The sequence below is a fragment of the Numida meleagris genome, chromosome 1, assembly GCF_002078875.1.
Source record: "Numida meleagris isolate 19003 breed g44 Domestic line chromosome 1, NumMel1.0, whole genome shotgun sequence".
NCBI lineage: Eukaryota > Metazoa > Chordata > Aves > Galliformes > Numididae > Numida > Numida meleagris.
Genome location: NC_034409.1, coordinates 15,756,322 through 15,775,306, shown reverse-complemented (window position 1 = coordinate 15,775,306; position 18,985 = coordinate 15,756,322). Strand labels below are relative to the sequence as shown.

The following is an 18,985-nucleotide window of genomic DNA, read 5'->3' as shown; positions in this document are numbered from 1 at the left end:
GCCCGCAGCGGTGCGGCGCCGCAGAGCCGGAGCCGGAGCCCCGCAGAGCTCGGCGGCCTTACCCGGCCCCAGCGAGCTGCAGCGCGCCCGGAGCCTGCCCGCGGGGGAGCCCGGACGCCTAGCAGGCAAGGACCTCCGTGCTGGGCCGCGGGGACGGGGCTGAGTATGCGCTTTGTTACGCAGCCTGTGCCGGAACGCGTGAGATAGCTTGCGGAGATGCGCCGTGCCGCACCCGGAGCCCTGCGGCACCTGGGGCCGCGCTGCTGCCAGCCCAGTCCCGGCGCTGCTCGCGGGGCCGGAGCCGCGCACACGCCGGGCGCGGGGCTCAGCTCTGCCCCGCTGCAGTGGCCCCGCGGTGCCCGCGGCTGGGCCCGCTGCCCTGAGCACGCACCCAGCGGAGCAGGCTGCGGGGAAGGGTCAATCCTGCATAGGTACATCTCTGCACCAACGCTGTGGGTGCTCGTTAATCGTTTAGTAAGCATAGAGCGCCATACACCATTGCTCATGCATCGTCTGTTGTATCTGCACTGCTGCTGTTAACGCTGATCTCTTTTTCGTTGCTTAAATGGAGGAAGCCTCTTACTTTCCATCCCGCGCTTGTCCCGTCCGCTGGCCTGAGGGACGCAGAACGCATAGCCCAGCGGTCACCATGCAGCCCTGGAGTAGCCCCGTGTGCGGCCTCGTGGTGTACCCGGCGAGGGGCCCTCCCCCAGGCATGGCCCGGGGCTGTCTTTATGGCAGCAGGTCAGTGCACGGGGCTACGGAGCGCATTCCACCGTAACCATTCTCCCATTCCACGTCACTGCGTGCCCTTTGCTTGTGTCATGTCTTTGTAACTTTCCCCGAGATGAAGGATTTATGAATCAAAACCTGGGGGAGTGGATCTGGGCGGAGGCTGAGTCAGATCGCAGAAAATGAGAGCCAGGAGCATGCAGTCGCATGGCACATTTACAAACAGGGCTTCATTCATCTCCATGTGCTGCTCCTGGTGCCACCAGCGCCGCACTGGGTCTCAGGCTGCCTGGGAACACTGTTTGGTCTTCCTAGGGCTTTGCTCTGTAGCCTCGGTAGGATTTTTGTTACAGTGTGTACTTTCCCTGATGAGGTTTTATTACACTGAACACACACTAATAACAGGAGGAATTTGATAATCTGAATGCAGTTCCCACACCTTCCTCTTGGTGCCTATTATTTGATGTGTGAAGGACTGACAGCTCAGGTCCCAGCAGCAATTTTTCCCTCTGTAATGTATGATTTGCTAATTATGAAAACAAAACGAGCCTTCCCCTGAGCGTGCGCCCCTGTTTCCTTCCTATTTCTTTCCTCATCCCGCTAATGATACTCAACTCCTTCATGGTAATTTGGGAGCTGCAGGAATTTGGATTTGTCTACTGCAATATTTCTGCAGAAGCCTCCAGATGCAAAGGGAGCGTGGAGCGGTCTGCTGCGGGCATGATGGTCTCAGGGGCTTGTTCCATGGCAGGGAGGTGTATCTGGGGGGCGCAGTAATTAATGTCATCACCACTGGAAAGGAGGACAAGTTGCAGTGAAAGAAATACATATCTTAAAGTTTCAAATGTAAGATCTATGTAGCAGTTTTGGTGACCTCCCTGATTTCTATTTCAGACGAAAGTAGCAGCCTTGCAGGATGGTGGCACTTTTCATCTCCAGGGCCTTCCCCATTATTCTGCTTGGTTTTAGCCATTCACTTCCAGGGCTGTGTTCCTCACAGTTGCTTATTTCCTCTCTCTGCTGTGCCAGGTCTTTCTTTCTTAGAGCCCTCCATGTCCCTCCTCAGTATGTCACGTTTATCATTCAGTATTTCTGTCTTACCTGACATTGTGCTAGTTGCTACCTGCCTGCCCCCTTTTCTCTACTTTTTGTCCTCTCAAGCCTTTTCTCTCATTTTTGTGTCACTTCATATGTCCTCTCCTTGTCCCATCTTTTTCTCTTCTTCTCCTGGCTTGGTTTTTATATCCTGTCTTGCTCTCTCCTTTCTGAAATCTCTATAAGAATCATTGAATCATGTGAGTTGAAAGGAACCCTTAAAGGTCATTAGTCCAACCCCCCTGCAATGCACAGGGACACCTACAGCTAGATCAGGTGCTCAGAGCTCCATCCAGCCTGACCTTGAATGTCTCCAGGGACGTGGCTTCCACCACATCTCTGGGCAACCTGTGCCAGTGTTTCTCTACCTTTATTGTAAAAAATTTTTTCCTCATATCCAGTTTAAACCTCCCCTCTTTTAGTTGGAAGCCATTTCCCCTCGTCCCATCATAACAGACCATGCTGAAGAGTCTGTACCCTTCCTTTGTATAGCCCCTCTTTAGATACTGACAGGCCGCGCTATCAGTTCACCTCAGAGCCTTCTCTTCTCCAGGCTGAACAGCCCAAGCTCTCTCAGCCTGCCCTCACAGGAGAGGTGTCCCATTCCTTGGATTATTTCTGTGGCCCTCCTTTGGTTGTGCTCCAACAGATCTATGTCTTTCCTGTACTGAGGACGCCACATCTGGACACAGTACTCCAGATGAAGTCTCACAGCACAGAGCAGAGGGGCAGGATCACCTCCCTCACCGTGCTGGCTGTGCTGCTTTTGATGCAGCCCAGGATACAGTTGGCTTTCTGGGCTGGGAGGGCACATTGCTGGCTCACGTCCAGCTGCCATCCACCAGTACCCCAAGTCCTTTTCAGCAGGGCTGTGCTCTTTCATTACATCCCCTGGCTTGTGCTGATAGTGGGAGTTCCCATGACGCAGGTGCAAGACCTCTCACCTGGCTTTGTTGAATCTCATGATGTTCACTTCAGCCTTCTGCTTGAGCCTGTCTAGGTCCCTGTGGATGTAATCTCGTCCCTCATCTGTATTGACCGTACCCCACAGCTTTGTGTCATCCACTAACTTGCTGAGGGTGCACTCAACCCCACTGTCAGTGTGACTGATGAAGATACTAAAGAGCACCAGTCCCAGCATTGGCCCCTGAGGAACACCACTCGTCACTGATCTCCATGTGGGCATTGAGCCATTGACCACCACTCTCTGGGTATAATCTCACAACCAGTCCATTGAAGAATAGTCTACCCATCAAATCCATATCTTTCCTATTTAGAGAGAACGATGTTGTGGGGGACCTTCAGAGCCATACTCTACCTTCCCCTTAACACTTTTTTTCCTACACTGTTCCTTTGCTCATTGTCCCACCCATGTCCTATCTCCTGTCTGACATTTCCATGTATATAGATACACCCATCCATATGTATATGTGTACTCCACTCCAGATCTTCCGTTCTCTGGCTGAAACAAAGAACTAACTCATGCTGAAGGTCTGATCCTATTGAATCTCTTTCCCAGCACCCGCAGTGTGCTGCTCTGTGCCCTTCCTCAGAGACGTGCTGTCAGGTAGACTGAAGAATTAAGTATATGGCAAATGTTCCTAAATCCAGGAGGGAAATTGGGAAAGCAGCTTTTCAGGCTGCACTGTAAACAGGAGCTCAAGGAACTAATGGTATTTACTTCACATTTCTAAGTTTTATTTTGGTAATGAAAAGTATAATTTCAAATAAGGGACTCTGCTATCTATTGTTCAGCCCAGAGCAGAGGAGCTGAGGGGAGGCCTCATGGCGGCTGCAGCTCCTCACAGGGAGCGGAGGGGCAGCGCTGAGCTCTGCTCTCTGTGACAGCGACAGGGCCTGAGGGAACGGCATGGAGCTGTGCTGGGGGGCTGGGTTAGGTTGGGGGTTAGGAAAAGATTCTTCACCAGAGGGCAGTGGGCATGGCACAGGCTACCCAGGGCAGCAGGCACTGCCCCGAGCTGCTGGAGTTCAAGGAGCATTTGGACATCACTTTCAGACAATAGGGTCTGATTTGGAGTATGGTCCTTTGTGGAGCTGAGGGTTGGACTCGATGATCCTCATGGGTCCTTTCCAACTTGGGATATTCTATGATTTAAATTATCTTCTGAATCCTGGACTAATCCAAAATAGGACCAAAAGATGCTGTTCTTTTCCCTCCCCTATTGTCTTGTTTTACGCATTTATTAAACCACTCTGTGCAGCTATTGTGAGAGAAATGTTTTCTCCTCATTAGGGCTGAGCTCTATGTGGGGCTGGGATCCTGGCTTGCCTGCTTCCCTTTTTTCTGGAGCCAGGGAGAGAGAAGCGATGTGACTGCAGGATCATAGGTATGAGTGGGAGGCAGAAGAATAGAAGCATTACCCAAAAATGCTATTTTAACCTCAGGGGGTGGAGTTGTTTAGTAATATTTCTCCTTGCCTACCACTGCAAACAGCATCGTTGGGGATTGAGGGCAAGTGTTAGATTTTGCTATTTAAATAATACTTAATTTTGAAAAATCTGATTTAATAATTAAACTTTTTTTTTTTTTTTGTCTTTCAACAAGAATGCTGCTGAGTGGCTGGGGCGAACAGAGCTCCATCCCACAGATCTCACCTCCGCCTCCTGGCAGCTTTACCTGACTCATAAAGGGAGTGGGGGATTTTGTGTGCCACCTACATCAGCTCAACATTTCTCTTTGTGGTGAGAGTTAATCACCGCTCTTGTCATATTATTTCACCGACCTTCCTGAAGATGCGATCTGTTGGGGGTGATTATTTATCTTTCAGACCATCCTGAAAACTTCTTTAGAATAGGTGTTTGTTTTTTTCTGAATTCAGCAATAATACTCAGGTGGTCCACTGCAATAAGGTTTTCTGTGCCTGTCGTTAAATGCTGGCAGTTTACTTGGGTCTACTCCAGGACCAGGAAGGGGTTCCACTTGTGGAGGACTCATCTCTAACACAAGATGTGCCACCTGGGAGGCGAGATGGGTCAGGGTGCGGAGATCCTTCCCACGGGTTACTCCTGCAGGAGGAAGGAACCGTGGGGCTGCAGCCATGGTGATGAAGGATTTTTTGTTTTGACAGCAAAGGCAATGTTCATATCAGACCAAAAGAGAGAGTTAGGAAAAACAGGCATGCTTTGGGGCACATCAAATCACTCTTTATAACCTGTTTATGTAACCTATATAGCTCTCTCACTTGCGGGTGAAGAGATTATATGTAGTAGGCTGGTATTTGTCAAGCAGAAAATACTGCACAAATGAAGGTGTATGGATAGGAATGAGAACAGAAAGCAAAGATGGCACTACAATGAATGTCTGTGCAGGAGGCAATGAAAGAAAGGGTAGGGGGAAATGAAAATGGACCTTCAGTAAGGTTATTCCATGTGGCATAGAGGATATGAATTGCCATAGAAGGTGAGAGGAAGCTTGAGCAGAAAATGTGGCATTTTTGCTAAAGAAATTTCTGTCATGAGGTACAAGAAGCCAGAGAAGGAACAGTTGAGATCACTCTGGAGTTTAACGCTTAAAGAAAAATCTTAGTGTGAAGGAAAACACATCTGATGATCCATTTTTTTGGCTAATGGGCCAGAAAAAGAATTTCAAATGAGTCTCCGTATTCCTCTGTCTCACAGTCAGGCAGAATCAAGGAACAGGATACCAAAAAGAGTGAACAGTTGAAGGAAGGGTAAGGATGTTGCTAAAGCATCAGCAGAGAGGGAGGGTTGGTACCTTGTCCTCTCTGGAACCTGAAAAATGACCAGGAATCATATGGGGTGCTGCAGCACCCTGGGGTAGGGTCACCCTGGGAGACAGCATCCTGGGGCAGGGAACACCAAAGCATCCCATTGGAAGCGAGCCATCTGACCATCTCCAGTATAAATAGGGTTAGTTCCATTCTTGATGTGTCTGCGTCTTAAATGCACTGCAAATACAGGAGCTCTGTCCTGTAGATAGGAACGCTGCAGCTGTCCCACCCTTCCTGTCCTCTCCCACACCAGAATTAATTCCCTTGTTCTATTCTTCTGTCTGCTTGTGGGCCCTCAGCCCAGCTCCATCTTTCCTTATTGATTGAGCCTGCTAAACAGCGAGGGCAGAACGCAAGATAAGGGCTCAGGTGTATTCCATAAGCACGTGATTTTTGGATCTAGGACATCAGTGAGCTCTGTGGGGTGAGTGCTGAGACGGGCAGCAGCAGTGAGGAGGCAGAGCAAGGGGTGGGCAGCTCACCTGGGGGAGAAACAGCTTGGGAAACTGAAGGTGTGGGAGCCTCGGGGAAAATGAGCGTAGGAGGATGAAGCCATGGATGGCTAAAAATAACAGTATGGTACAGATAATGTGACATTTTACACCGGCTGTGCCTGACAACCCTTTTGTGTTTTGAAAAGCAAGTCTTACCTTTAGGCGTTCTAATTGCTACCTACCAGCAAGGACTGCTGGCATTTGGGGCTGTCACTTTGTCCACCAGCCCTCATCTCTTCACTGCTGGTCTAGTGGTTGTCACCAAGTCTGCGGCAGAGAGCTCTTTGCGCTCCAGCCTGACGTAAATATTGACTTATCCCTAATTATGCTTTGATTTCTTTGGAGGGAGATTGCCTTTTTCAGCTGGTAGTGGCTAGCACATGTACTCCCCTTGACAATGATGCTAACCACAGTGTTAGAGCTGAATTAAAACACCGCTAAAACTCTGTTCTTAGGCAGGCTGTGCAGTGTGGAATTTGGGTGTGAGCTGACCTGAAACACATTTTTTCCAGTGTTTCTGGAGAACTGCAAGCAATTCAGCCCTGTGGCTGCTCAGTCAAAGCAGCATGTCAGCCATGGTACCAGTATCACGTGCTGAATGGGAGTAAGTGGCTGCAGACTTCCTCCGAAGCTCCAGGCCCCTATAGCGGGTGGAAGAGAAAGGAGGAAGGGACAATAACAAAAATAATACAGAAAGTAGGAAGCAAAATGAAAGGCTTCTCTGCCACTTGGTAGCAGTTCAGTAGCCCAGCAATATGGAGCAGAAGGGCATTGTCTGGATAATGCAGAGTAGCCGGTTGCTATTGCCAGAGCCACATCCTGGGGATCTTTTCCAAAGAAATCAGATTTAGTCTTTAAACTCTGGAAGATACAGATTTCTTCATTTCTCTCCTCTTCTCCCTCCCTCTCCCGCCACTTCCAGGTAAAGGTTTCTACATCTTCAGCATGAACCTATTTGTGAACATTTTGAAACAGTTTATTGTCAGTTCTTATTGCAGAGTTTAACTTAATTCTCACGTCCTTCATTTGCACCCTGCTCTGTTCCTGGAGAGCAGCCAGCTCCCTCTGAGTGCCGTTTGCTGCGCTATGCAAGCCGTGCTCTCCTCATCCCGTGCCCTAGGAGAGGCTGTCCCTGTCCCCGCAGCTGTGACCTCCAATGCTCGAGGACTCGGGGCTGTGGTATGTGATCTGCTGGTTGCAGCAGAAAGGTGTCAGCAGCCCTGGGCTGTGTTCCTGGTCTGTTCCTGCCTGCTGGGAGTTCTGGGGAAGGATGCTGGTCTTCCTTTCCCTGCAGTGACAGTCACACATCTTCCTTTTACAGTGAAATTGCTGTAAATTGCCCAATTTGTTATTAATATACACACAGCAGTATTTTGAGTACCTTGCAAGAATGAAATCTGACTTGTAGCTTGTGGCATGCCATGCCACATGTCCTTTCAAATGTACCTGTTTGGTTTACAGATTCAACTCACGATTTCTGCATTTGCATACTGCACTCCTGGGCACCCGCGCTTTACGTTGATGATAAAGCAGCTTTCACATATTCCTGACTTTTTCATTAATTGCATGCTTTCCAATATTATTTTTTCAATCATTTTCTAGAAATGCTGAAATGTGGAGGTGAAGGCACAGTAACTGCAGGACTATAATTGAACTTGGAGACTCTCGTTAGGAAAGAATGTGGGTCATGATTGATTACAGCTGCGCACAGCACACCCTTGCTGGGCTCTGTCTCTGCACATAGGGGGGAGTTGGCACAAAGGTTCAGAAAAAGATTTCACCTGTGCCATAGGAGACTCATGGCAGCAATTCTGTTTTGATGTGCCCACCATTCTTAAAACTTTTATGACTTGGTCTGATCTTCAGTCTGTGTGGGAACAAAGCTTTCCACGTCTGCATGTTTTTACATGTTATTCCCAGTCAGTAAACACTTCGGAGTATGATCCCTGCTCTAGTGTCTTTCTGCTCCACAGGTTATCTGTAGCAATGGAGAAGGTCACACAAACCTGACACCTGGCAATGGGTGATGTAGGAGGAAGAGGTGCCCCATACATCTGTGTTGGTTCTCACCTAGCTCCTGCTGTCGCTCAGGAGGCTGTTGCTTAGGGAAAGGATTTGTGGCAGAAGAAGCAAGTCCCAGTAACTATGAAATGTACAGAGGATGCTTGTGCTGAAGTTTATGTTGTGTTAATGGTGTTTTGACTTGCTGATAAAAGCAAAGGATGAAGGTGAGCCCGGATGTGTTCTCTGTTGGCCAGTTTTAGTACTGATGGTGTGGACGATGGTTGTGATAATATACGCTTCTCTTAAACCACGGCTCTTTGTGGGAAAGCTGACTGGAGCATAGTTGTAGCAGCTTACAGTACGAGATCTATTCTTGTAAACTTTTAAAGGGTGTTGATCTATCAAAAATATAATTTCTCCTTTTGCATTTGTTAGGACCTATTTTCGGAGAGATGCCAAGGCAGGTAGCTATCAAGTGATCTTCTGAAGAGCAGATAAAAGTCACATTAAATAGCTTTCTTAAGTACTCACATGCTTATTTGCAGCAACAAAACCCTGCTAAAACACAGAGTCTGATTTTTGCTAAGCGTGGAACCTCCTAGATTCCAGTGGAAATCAATGCTGGCTGCTGGTGCTAAGCATCTCTAAATATTGTACTTGTGGTTTCAGACTCAGGTTAAACCCCCACTCACTTCAGGCACTCTAATCAGAGTAACAACAGCAATATTTAACCTCCTGACAGCCATTCTTCGTGCAGTCCTGTGTCTCTCTGCTGCTCTGCTTGGCTCATGAATAAGATTTTCTTTTCTTTACAAATTCAGTATATGTTCCCTGCAGACAGCTCTGATCTATGGTCCTGCTTTATACTTTGTATATGAGCATCTCTGACTGATGCTCCCACAGCCCTGTGAAGTACTTGCAGCTTTGGTAGAGGTAGCAAAGAAATTACAGCTGTTGCTGGTATTCAGAAATGCGTTTTCTAAAATTGTAAATGGAAATGCCTGCAAAGAATGCAAAGCAAAGGTTGCTGTAAGGAGATTCGTGGACGGAAGTCCCAGGTAATGTGTTACCACAAGCAATGATAAGGAGCAGTTAGGGTTAAGATGCCAGCATATCTTATCTCTGTATTCTGCTTGTGTTTCTTCTTAAGCTGTGAGTCACTTTGAACATAGTGCACCCATGTCTGGGAGTGAGCTGTAGCATTTCTTCAAATGTGATGGAGGAGGAGGGAATCTTCAATTTTAATAAATTTTCACAGTCCAATATGTAACAATGAATCTCTTAACCAGAAGAATTGAATGTTTGTTTGTAAAGTTAAAAATTTAGACATTTAAGTGATAACTTTATAGGAGCAACCAAATAAAATACAGCAGAGCATGTGAGATTGGGGATGGGGCACTGTTATTGATATGGGATTACCCAGAATCCTGAAACCAAGCCCTTTGGCCCTCCACCTTTGGAAAAAGTCAGTTCAGATTAGTCTACCTTATTCTAGGAAGCTGTTTTCCTCATTACTTCAGAAGAGAGAAATGTTACCTCATCATCACATGCCAGACAACGTGCCAATAGAAGAATTCTTCCCAGTCCAAAACATGACTACCAGGTTTTACACATGAGGAAGCGTCACCGACATCTCGCCACGACTCATCACACTTCTGATCTGTTTTACTACCTAGGCAAAGCTTGCTACCAAATAACCATAAGCTAGGTGCCTGTTGTCGCAGGTATCACTCTTAAAGGCATCTGTTGGATGAGTGGGTTCTTGTTTAATAGCGCTGAGGTAGGTTGCCATCCATTACAAAAGGTAGGGCATCTGCCCTTAGCAGAAACGTGCTCCAGTAAGAGTAATTTGCTGACATCTGATAATTTGTTAACTGCATTTAACAGATCTGTCTGTGCTCTTACAAGCATTTCGGAGCAGATGAAGTAATTAAGAAGCCTCTTCTTTTCTGCGGAAGCATTCTGAAATTTGTTACCCATTTTTGTGTTTGAGTAAAACAAACAGCAGTAGCAAATTTCTCTTCAGGTTTCTTGACATGTGGGATTAAAGCCAAGGTTTCTTTATTTTATATCACAAGAGAAACTAAAGAAAGGGACAATAATTGACCAGAACTAAGAAAACTTTCATGTGTAAGGGGCAGAGTAAAGAGCAGGAACCTCTTGGCTCTCATTCATTAGAACAAGGATTAAAATAGATCATCAGAGGATCAGCAAATATCAGAAGAGTATCAGATGTCAGAAAAATGAGACTTCAGTTTTTCCTACCGATGTTCTTTTTTTTCATCAAAACATCCTAAGAACAAAGTACCATAATAGAAATGTAGTCTTTGTGGCTATTAGTAAATTACAGCGAGGGAGCAGCACGGGGGCGTGAGGATTTGCAATGGATGCCACAGAGCTCATCACAGCAAGGACAGATTTGGGGAGGGAAAAGGAGGAAAAATCTGAGTGCCGTTTCCACCTCTGCATGAGGAGAGGTCCTAAAGGCCGGAGAATGGTCCACCCCTTGCCATCCCTGCACACCACTGGCACTAACTTGGTGCTGATTTTACAGCACCAACCCTCCAAAAATAAGAAAGAAATGCTGAAGGAGCTTCTCTGCCGGTCTGGCTATTCATATATTAGGCATAGGGAAGATGCGGGCAGCATCAGGCTTCACGTGGGATTTCTCAGCAGGACTCTTCCCTTTCAGATCTGAGAGGGTGCAGTGATTCGTATCTTTGAATATGTTTTCAGCTCTTTTTCCTTTTAATGATGCTGAGGAAAGGGGTGTCAAGGCAAAGGTGTATCATCTGTCACTTCCCACTGCTCTGCTTCTGAGCAGTGGGCAGGCTGCTGCTTACAGCTTATGACTGCTGGAAGAAATACTGCGGTGGTTTTGTTGTTGTTTTTCTGAGGAAGGGAAACAAATGCCAACAATGGTAACTGATTGACTCACAGCATAAAAAGTGAAGGAAAAACATGCCGGAAGATTTTCCTCAGAAGCCTGAATCCTTCCAGCTCTCACCATGATGCTTCCAAGTGCCTCCTCTTGCATGGCCATACCCTGCTTCCCACAAACCTGAGGGGCCTGGAGACCAGTGTTGTCACCCCTCATCAGGAGTGCTTGCAGGGATGCTGCTAGCTGCAGCATCCCATGGGAAATGGCCATCTGGGAGAACACAGCTACTAGGTACCCAGCTGCAGTCTCCAACAGCCACAGAATGGCTGAAGCTGGAGGCACTTCTGGAGATCGTCTGTAGTGCAGCTCCATTAGGGCCAGCTGCTGCTGGCTGCCCAGGACTGGGTCCAGTTGGGTTTTGAGTGTCCCCAAGGGTGGAGACCCTACAGCCTCTCCGATCAGCCTGTGCCAGGGCTCAGTCACATTCCATGTAAAAAATTTGTCATCATGGCAGTGCTTCTAAATGCAAAAATAATAAATGTTAGTTTCTTCAGGTTTTCTTTTTGTTCTTTTCTTTCCTTTTTTTTAAGAAAAGAAAGAAATGCAACTATTTTCTTTTCTTTTTTTTTTTTTTTTTTTTTGCTAAGGTAGGCTAATTTTTGCTCAGCAGACTGTCCTCGTGGACACCTTTGGGATAATCCCACTAATTTCACCCCTGTACCAGGGTAGCACCTGTCTGTGTGGCATGCTGACAGAATTCTAGGTGATACTGTGGGCCATTACTGACATGATTTATTTTGCACTTAGCAACCTCAATCAGGCCCTTTGTACTAGGCACCGTCCCAGCAAACTGGGAGGCAGGCAGCCAGTTTCCACAGAAGGTATTATTTAGCTGTTAAACTGTATGCTACAAAGAAATAGGTGGGGAAAAGCAATGACACTGAAGCTTTTGTGCTAATCTCTGAACTTTAGCATCTTTACTCCCTTCATCTCAGCTATAAATGGGAGAAAACTGAGATCCTGGCTGCACTACCCAAGGGCTTCAGTGAGTTGAACAGCTAGAACTATCCTGTAAGCATGAGAAACAGTCACGTCCATTTTTCAGTTGCAGTGTTTTTTCAGTCAGGGAATTAGCCCAAGAGAAAATGAAGAAAGTGCACAATTATTTCTTGTCTTGGAAAAATGCCTTTCCCTTGAAAAGACTTATCTTCGAGTCTGCAAACAAGAACAGTAGGGGGTTTCTTCTCTCGATGTTGCTTCCCAAGTAGAGGAAGAAATGAAGAAAAATGTTGGTGTCACCAGAGGAGAAAAACGCAGTGTCTGAGTGAACAGGTGTCAAGAGTTTTGAGGTGCATTCTGTATTTTGGGTCAATCCAGAATTTACCCTTCCAAAACACTCCACTGGGAAAAACACCAGAAAAGAATTCAGAAGGGTGGAAGAATCAAGGAGATAGATTGGTGAAAATCTTGTCTTTGGAGGTTTTATACAAAGGTAAGACATTGTTTTGGATGGGCATGCGTGGTTACCCCACGTCCTTCTGCACGTTTGAGTGACCTGGTCTGGTGGGAGGTGTCCCTGCCCACAGCGTGGAAATAGATGGTCTTTAAGGTCACTTCCTGCCCAAGCTGTTCTATGATATCCACATGTGCCGTCAGCCCTGACTCTCCTTTTTTTTCTCTAGTCTCTCTTGGCCAACTGACTGACATTCATAGGTCGTCTTCTAGGGAGCCTCAGCCTCAGCAGGAGGCAGGAGTCTGCAGAGCCATGGAAGCCCCAGCCCTGGGGCAATGCTGGAAGCTGATCCTCCGGCAGAGCCTGCAGGAGGTTTGCCTTGCAAGGGAGCACTCAAACACAAAATCCTTTGTATTAAGAGACTAGGTTGCAACACAGCTATTCCCTTGACTCGCAATAAAACACATGTAAATTTGTAGTGTAGAGGAGGCATCCACTTTTATGACCTGTTTACATACTGCCTTTTTGTTACAGTGCTCCTTGACGACAACAGGCAGCTAAAGGTCAAGGCTCTGCAAGTTGTGGCAGAATGAATTAAAACTCAGAGAGAGAATCCAGCATCTTTGATGTAGGCTGGCCAACAGAGGCCTGCTCCTCACAAAGCAGAAGGCACCAAATAGCCAGAAATGGTTTCAGTCCGTGAAGATCGTCTTGGTCAACGTGTAGCCCCAAAGCACTTTGATTGTTTCCTCCTATCTGCATTCCTGCTCCTCTGTCACGTGATTCCTGACATCTCCTCTGAGCTTTTCTACTTCTTGATGTTTTTGCTAAATTTAATGCTGAGAGATTCCGGTGCTTCAGCTGGTTAGCTTAAAACTATGTTATTTTTATGTTCCTTTGTAATACATGGTGTAAAACAATAGCCACAGAAATACAGGCACTTTCAAAATAAACTTTTGTGCACGTGCCAAACAAAAAGTTCTGTTGGAGTCTGTAGTAACTGTATAAAATAAACAGTCTCATAAAAACTTGGCTGCAGTGATACCATCCAAGTATCTCCAGCCCATTCCAGAAAGACTTAATTTAATCCATGCTGCAGTTAATGTTTTCTTTGGAACTTCCATGTTCCTCTCAGAAACATGTCCATCCCCAGCCCATCTTTACTAAGCAGATGCCAGCTGAGTCTGGGTTCAGCAGTGTTGACAACGCCAGTGTCATGGGGATTTAAACAGAAAACAACACAAAAGTAATCACAAACCAGCATGGTTCTCAGTGGCAGTTCAAAAACACTTGGATGGAGTTATGGGGTGTTAGTCTCTGATTTGGAGATATCGCTGATGCATCCTTCAGTAGAACTATACCATAGGAGAATAAAAATGAATATGATTTTTTGTGTTTTTTCCAAGCAGCTCCAAGAACCAGAAAAAAGAGCTTTCAGGATGCCAGAGCCAGCGAAGTCCACTTCTGCCCCCAAAAAGGGCTCCAAGAAAGCCGTGACAAAGACCCAAAAGAAGGGTGATAAGAAGCGACACAAGAGCAGAAAAGAGAGCTACTCCATCTATGTCTACAAGGTGCTGAAGCAGGTCCATCCCGACACCGGCATCTCCTCCAAGGCCATGGGCATCATGAACTCCTTTGTCAACGACATCTTTGAGCGCATTGCGGGTGAGGCCTCGCGCCTGGCGCACTACAACAAGCGCTCCACCATCACTTCACGGGAGATCCAAACGGCCGTGCGCCTGCTGCTGCCCGGCGAGCTGGCCAAGCACGCCGTCTCCGAGGGCACCAAGGCTGTCACCAAGTACACCAGCTCCAAGTAGCCTAGCACTTCTTCTCCAGTGGGCCCACTGAGCGCAGGCACGGGTAGGCAGCTATGGTTTGGATGAACCTCACAGCTATTCTCCATGGCAATGGACAGACTTGATATGGGCATTAGAAGCTGGCTAGTGGAAGAGGAGGCAGCAAGATGGATGCTGGCTTATTTTCATTATGAGTTCAGGACGTGCTACAGGTTCCGCACGCTGCACCTCAGGCGATGCTGGGGGAGGAGGCCTCTGCTTTCACATCTCATCTGAAGGACTGGCTGCAGCATATCCAAATTCTCCTCTGTGCTTGATAAACATGCATGTGTGGTGCTGGCCATGGTGGCTGGCTGCTCCAGAGATATTGCCTCTGATGTCTTCCTGGCTGCTTTCTTACAGTCATCCAAGATGGGCACCAAGAAGACTGCACTGTACCCACTCTGTGATAGCCCAGATCCATCCTGTTGTACAGCAAAACAGCCTACCCGTGCAGGTCAAGCTGACATCAATGGCCACAGCAACCACCAGGCACAGACCGCAGAGTAAAATCCATACTGATCCAGCAGAGATCCTCCTTGGCAACGGTGTGCAAGCCCTCTGTTAAGGATGCTGTGATAATACCATGTGCTGCCCCTCCTCGTTGCTCCTGATGGAGGAGGACCGAGCAGGCTGGTGGCACAGGCATGTGTGGCCTTACCCACCAGGATGCCAGAGCCACCAGCTGCCCTCCAGCTTGTGCCAAAGCATCTGGACAGACAAGGGGAATGGTGGGACCCGGTCGTTACCTCCTCCAGCTGCTGCTTTGCCCAGTTTGAGACCTACTTCAATGTGCAAGACATCGCTAATGCTGCTGCTTTTTGGAGACTTTTTCCTGCCTATGTGCTCCCTTTCACCGTGTTCACTGTAAGGATGGACTAATGGGTGCTGTCCAAGGGGCTGTGGGCAGCTCACCTTGCCCCCGCCTTCCCTGCTTTGCTCACCTGCTGGCAAGCAAAACAAAGTTGGGGCTGGGTGAATAGGTAGGGACACTTAAAATATCACAGCATCCCACTAGTATTTCACAGATGAAATCATTTTAAGCTACTTCAGATATTCCCCATGGCTTCTCAAAATCTACATCAAAATCTACATTAAGGTGAGCAATAATAAAATCCCTATAAAGCCATAGAGATTAGTGGAGGAATGTCTCAGTTACAAGTTTAGCATGCCTGGACTGCTGGGTAACACGAAGAGCATGTGTAGAAAAGCTTCCTACTCAAAACACAAAATTAGCCAACATTGAAAAAAGTCAAAATTTCTGGTAGGCTGTAGCACTTTCAGATCAAAAATATTCATGCCTAAATTGCTTTTTGCAATTTATTCTGTAAATAAAAAGAGCAGCAAAGACACAGGATCCAGAACTAATACAGGTGCTCTCCAAAATTCGTTCCTAATGATATGATAAATTCCTACCCCTAAATGACAATCTTGCGGTACATCTCTCGTTTTCCGATACTTTTTATCTCCATCTTGTTTCTTTTCCCTTTGAGAATGATGGGGACCCTTGTCATGTTGCTTTTGGAGATGAAGAATTCTGCATGTCCAGAAGATTCAGTTGGCTGAAGAGGGTGCTGCAGAATCCACTTGGCCTGAGGAAAGGAACACTTCGCTTTTGCCTGTGCCACCGAGAGCTCCTCAGAAACCCAAGAGCAGCGTGAGCTCCCAGGAGCTAAGGACGGGTGGCAACCTACTGTTTGAACACCCCACACCCAAAAATAGGCTCTCCTGCTGTGCTTTGCTCAGTGATAGGACACAGCAGGGTTTTCAGCCACATTTCATACAGTAATTCTGGCAGGAATCACTAGCAGTGTCTTTCAGAAAGCACGAGCTGGGTCTCAAGACACCAGCACCCACAGCAAGTAGCTCCCAGCAGCAGCTGTATTTGGTAGCAGAAATCCATCACCAACTTCAACCATTTCCTCACAGCACTTTGGAAGAGACAACTTAGCACTTCCTTTGGTTTTCCAGTTAAATAGTCAGAATCAGATACCAAAGATGAAAATGTACCTGCACTGTCGTACCTGCACTGTTGAACCACCGTCACTGCCCCCTCTCCCAGCAGAAGTCAGAAAGCAGAGGTTGTAGAGGGGGAATAAGGCTGTTTCAGAGAGGAGAAGTGGCAATTTAAGACTGCAGAAGTACTTGAAGGCTTAAGGGGGTTTTATGTTATTTAACGCCTGGTGGCTGTGACTGATCATCTCCATCCACTTACAGCTTAGGCTGTCATTTCACACATAATTTGCTCCTCACTCTCCCTTCATATCACTTTCTATTTGCCCCTGACAACCTGGAGGAGAGGACTGAGGAACTGATCCAGGTTAAAATGAAACTTTTTTTTTACTCTTGCAGGGTTCATTTTAACCCAGTTCTGGTGGCTGCTCTGATTTGTCACTGTCACACAGACACTTGTGGCAGCCAAGGGAGGGCTGAGCTGGGAGAGGCAAGGCTGCCATCAGCTGGGACGTCCTCAAAAGTAGTTGTGAAGTCAGCGGTCATAGTGTCCAAGCACAAGTGACAAAAGGAAACCTGCGTCTCTGCCATCTGTGCAGGCTCACAGTCACAGCAATTCAATGGGAGCTATTTTGGCTGGGATGGGCTCGGACTGAGCCTTAGAAAGGCTTAGAAAACAGAAAATGGTCTAAAAGTGGAAGGATCAAAGCAGCAATTGTCCACATACTAAACATTGGTGTGGCGTATTCCACAGGTCCTTGGTAAGGAGGTGTTCTGCAGAAAAGAGGGTTTCATGCTTGTGGATCTGTGCTTTTTAAAAAGATTTCTTTTCAGCTCTGGAACTGATAAAACACTTTACAAATGAAAATAATATGCCTAGCCATGCTGCCCCTCCTGATTCCTACTGCATCAATAGAAGCATCTTTTGGACATTCCCATGTTTTGCCAACAAATAAAAAAAAAGGAACTGCATTGAAGGTTGGAAACAGAAACTACACAGAGTAACATAGCGTTGATGTTAACCCCATGGAGGTCACTGCACTGAGTTACTTCGTTTTATGTACAATTTAAAAGATAAAGCTAGTTGCAATAGACCTACTTCCTAGGGAGGACCCCGCTTCCCCAGAGGGACTTGAAGACCACCCTTCACAGCAGACCTAATCCTACAGAAGGACTGAGCGGCTGCGTGCAGTGTCTGGAGGTTTCTCCACACTCCGGACAGGTGGATCTTCAGTCAAGGATAGGAAATGAGTGACAGCACACAGAGGAGGAGGGCCTGTCTTGGAGGTCACTGTGTGTGCTAGGAAGCGATGCCTGACCTGAGACCACCCTTGGGACAGAGTTGCCCTTGTGTCCCCACCACACCCAGCCAAGCTTGGCATGGCTTGTGCACAGCCCCGAGCCCTCCTCCCACCACAGCATCTCCTGATACCTTACATCCAGAGCAAATTGTTTACAGGGAAAGGAAGAATGTGATATAAACCATAAAAATCACCTGCTGCTAGGATTTGGGAAGTTCCCTGGGACCAGCACCTGGGGAGCAATCTTTCATGCTTGCATCCATGCATGGTATCTTGTGGGCTTGTGTACCCAGAGTTTTTCTGACAGTAAGTGTTGCATAATGTACGGTCTGTGTTATATTACTGTTGTTTTATGAGATACATTGCAGCTGATTACCTGTTTTCTGTTAAACGTATAAATAAAATGTAAATGCAGACCTGTTGGAAGCCAGGTGAGACCCAGCTCTCAGGTGCCTTTGCTTCTGCCCTGTCACAGAACCCCAAGCCCTACGTTCCTCATTTTGCTTGGGGTGGTGGGGAACACAGGGCTGTGTCCCAGTGAGGGGAGTGCTCCTGGTGTCATGGTGCTCCTGTCCTGGACATGAGTTACACCAAGCCCCTGACCCCTTCCTGCTCCTTTGCACACAGCTGCAGGTGGTCCTTGGTTGTGGTGTGTGGTGCCCAACAGCTCTCATGTGGCCCCCAGAGACAACACTTCCCCCTCACACAACCACAAGCGCTGAGATTCTTGGGCTAGAAAAGTGTTTCAGACACATTCAGAATTTCTGTTTATCTGACTTAGTGATCACTGCCACTGGAACCATCTTTCTTTGGACTATGAGTTGTTTGTAGGCAGCAAACATGGAATAGGATTAAGCATCTGAAAACTCCAGGAAGAGAAGGAGCTTTCTTTTAGAGAAGGATCAGTAAGTACACTCAAATGGAGTGCTCATCTGTTGGGGGTCAGCATGATATCACACTCGCTGCACTGAGAAATGTGTGTGCCTTGCTGACGGAGAAGGAAGCTAAGGCTCAGATGCCACATGATGGAGAAACAAGCTAAGAGTTTAGCTATCCTATATAACAGAAATCAGAGCTAAAGAGTTTTGAGTCTCTAAAGACAGAGTCACAGAATTGTAGGGGCTGGAAGGGACCTCTAGAGATCATTGAGTCCAACCTCCCTGCAAAGCAGGCTCCCTGCAGCAGGCCGCACAGGTAGGCATCCAGGCGGGTCTTGAATGTCTCCAGAGAAGGAGAATCCACAACCTCCCTGGGCAGCCTGTTCCAGTGTTCTGTCACCCTCACTGTGAAGAAGTTCTTTTGCATATTGGGGCGGAACTTCCTGTGCTCCAGTTTATGGCCATTTCATAGAATCATAGACTGGCCTGGGTTGAAAAGGACCTCAAAGATCATCAAGTTTCAATCCCCCTGCCGTGGGCAGGGTCACCAACTGCTAGACCAGGCTGCCCAGAGCCACATCCAGCCTGGCCTTGAATGCCTCCA

At 47.3% G+C, this 18,985-nt stretch overlaps 2 protein-coding genes across 2 annotated transcripts in view; one reads left to right on the top strand and one right to left on the bottom strand.

The window, feature by feature from the left end:
- The window catches only part of GRAMD4 (GRAM domain containing 4), a 78,442-nt gene extending 77,682 nt beyond the window's left edge, over positions 1-760 (bottom strand). Inside the window, exon 1 of the mRNA XM_021384654.1 lies at positions 584-760. Coding sequence (XP_021240329.1) covers positions 584-717 — 134 coding nt within the window. The 5' untranslated portion in view covers positions 718-760. The remainder of the gene's footprint in view (positions 1-583) is intronic.
- Positions 1-17,929, top strand: LOC110392413 (histone H2B 5-like). The gene is made up of 2 exons (XM_021384658.1): positions 1-125; positions 13,821-17,929. Exon 2 carries the CDS (start codon positions 13,851-13,853, stop codon positions 14,229-14,231), a length of 381 nt encoding a protein of 126 aa, XP_021240333.1. The 5' UTR covers positions 1-125; positions 13,821-13,850; the 3' UTR covers positions 14,232-17,929.

What these genes read in the sequence shown, in the direction of transcription:
- LOC110392413 (XM_021384658.1), top strand. Translation starts at nt 13,851, where the DNA reads ATGCCAGAGCCAGCGAAGTCCACTTCTGCCCCCAAAAAGGGCTCCAAG.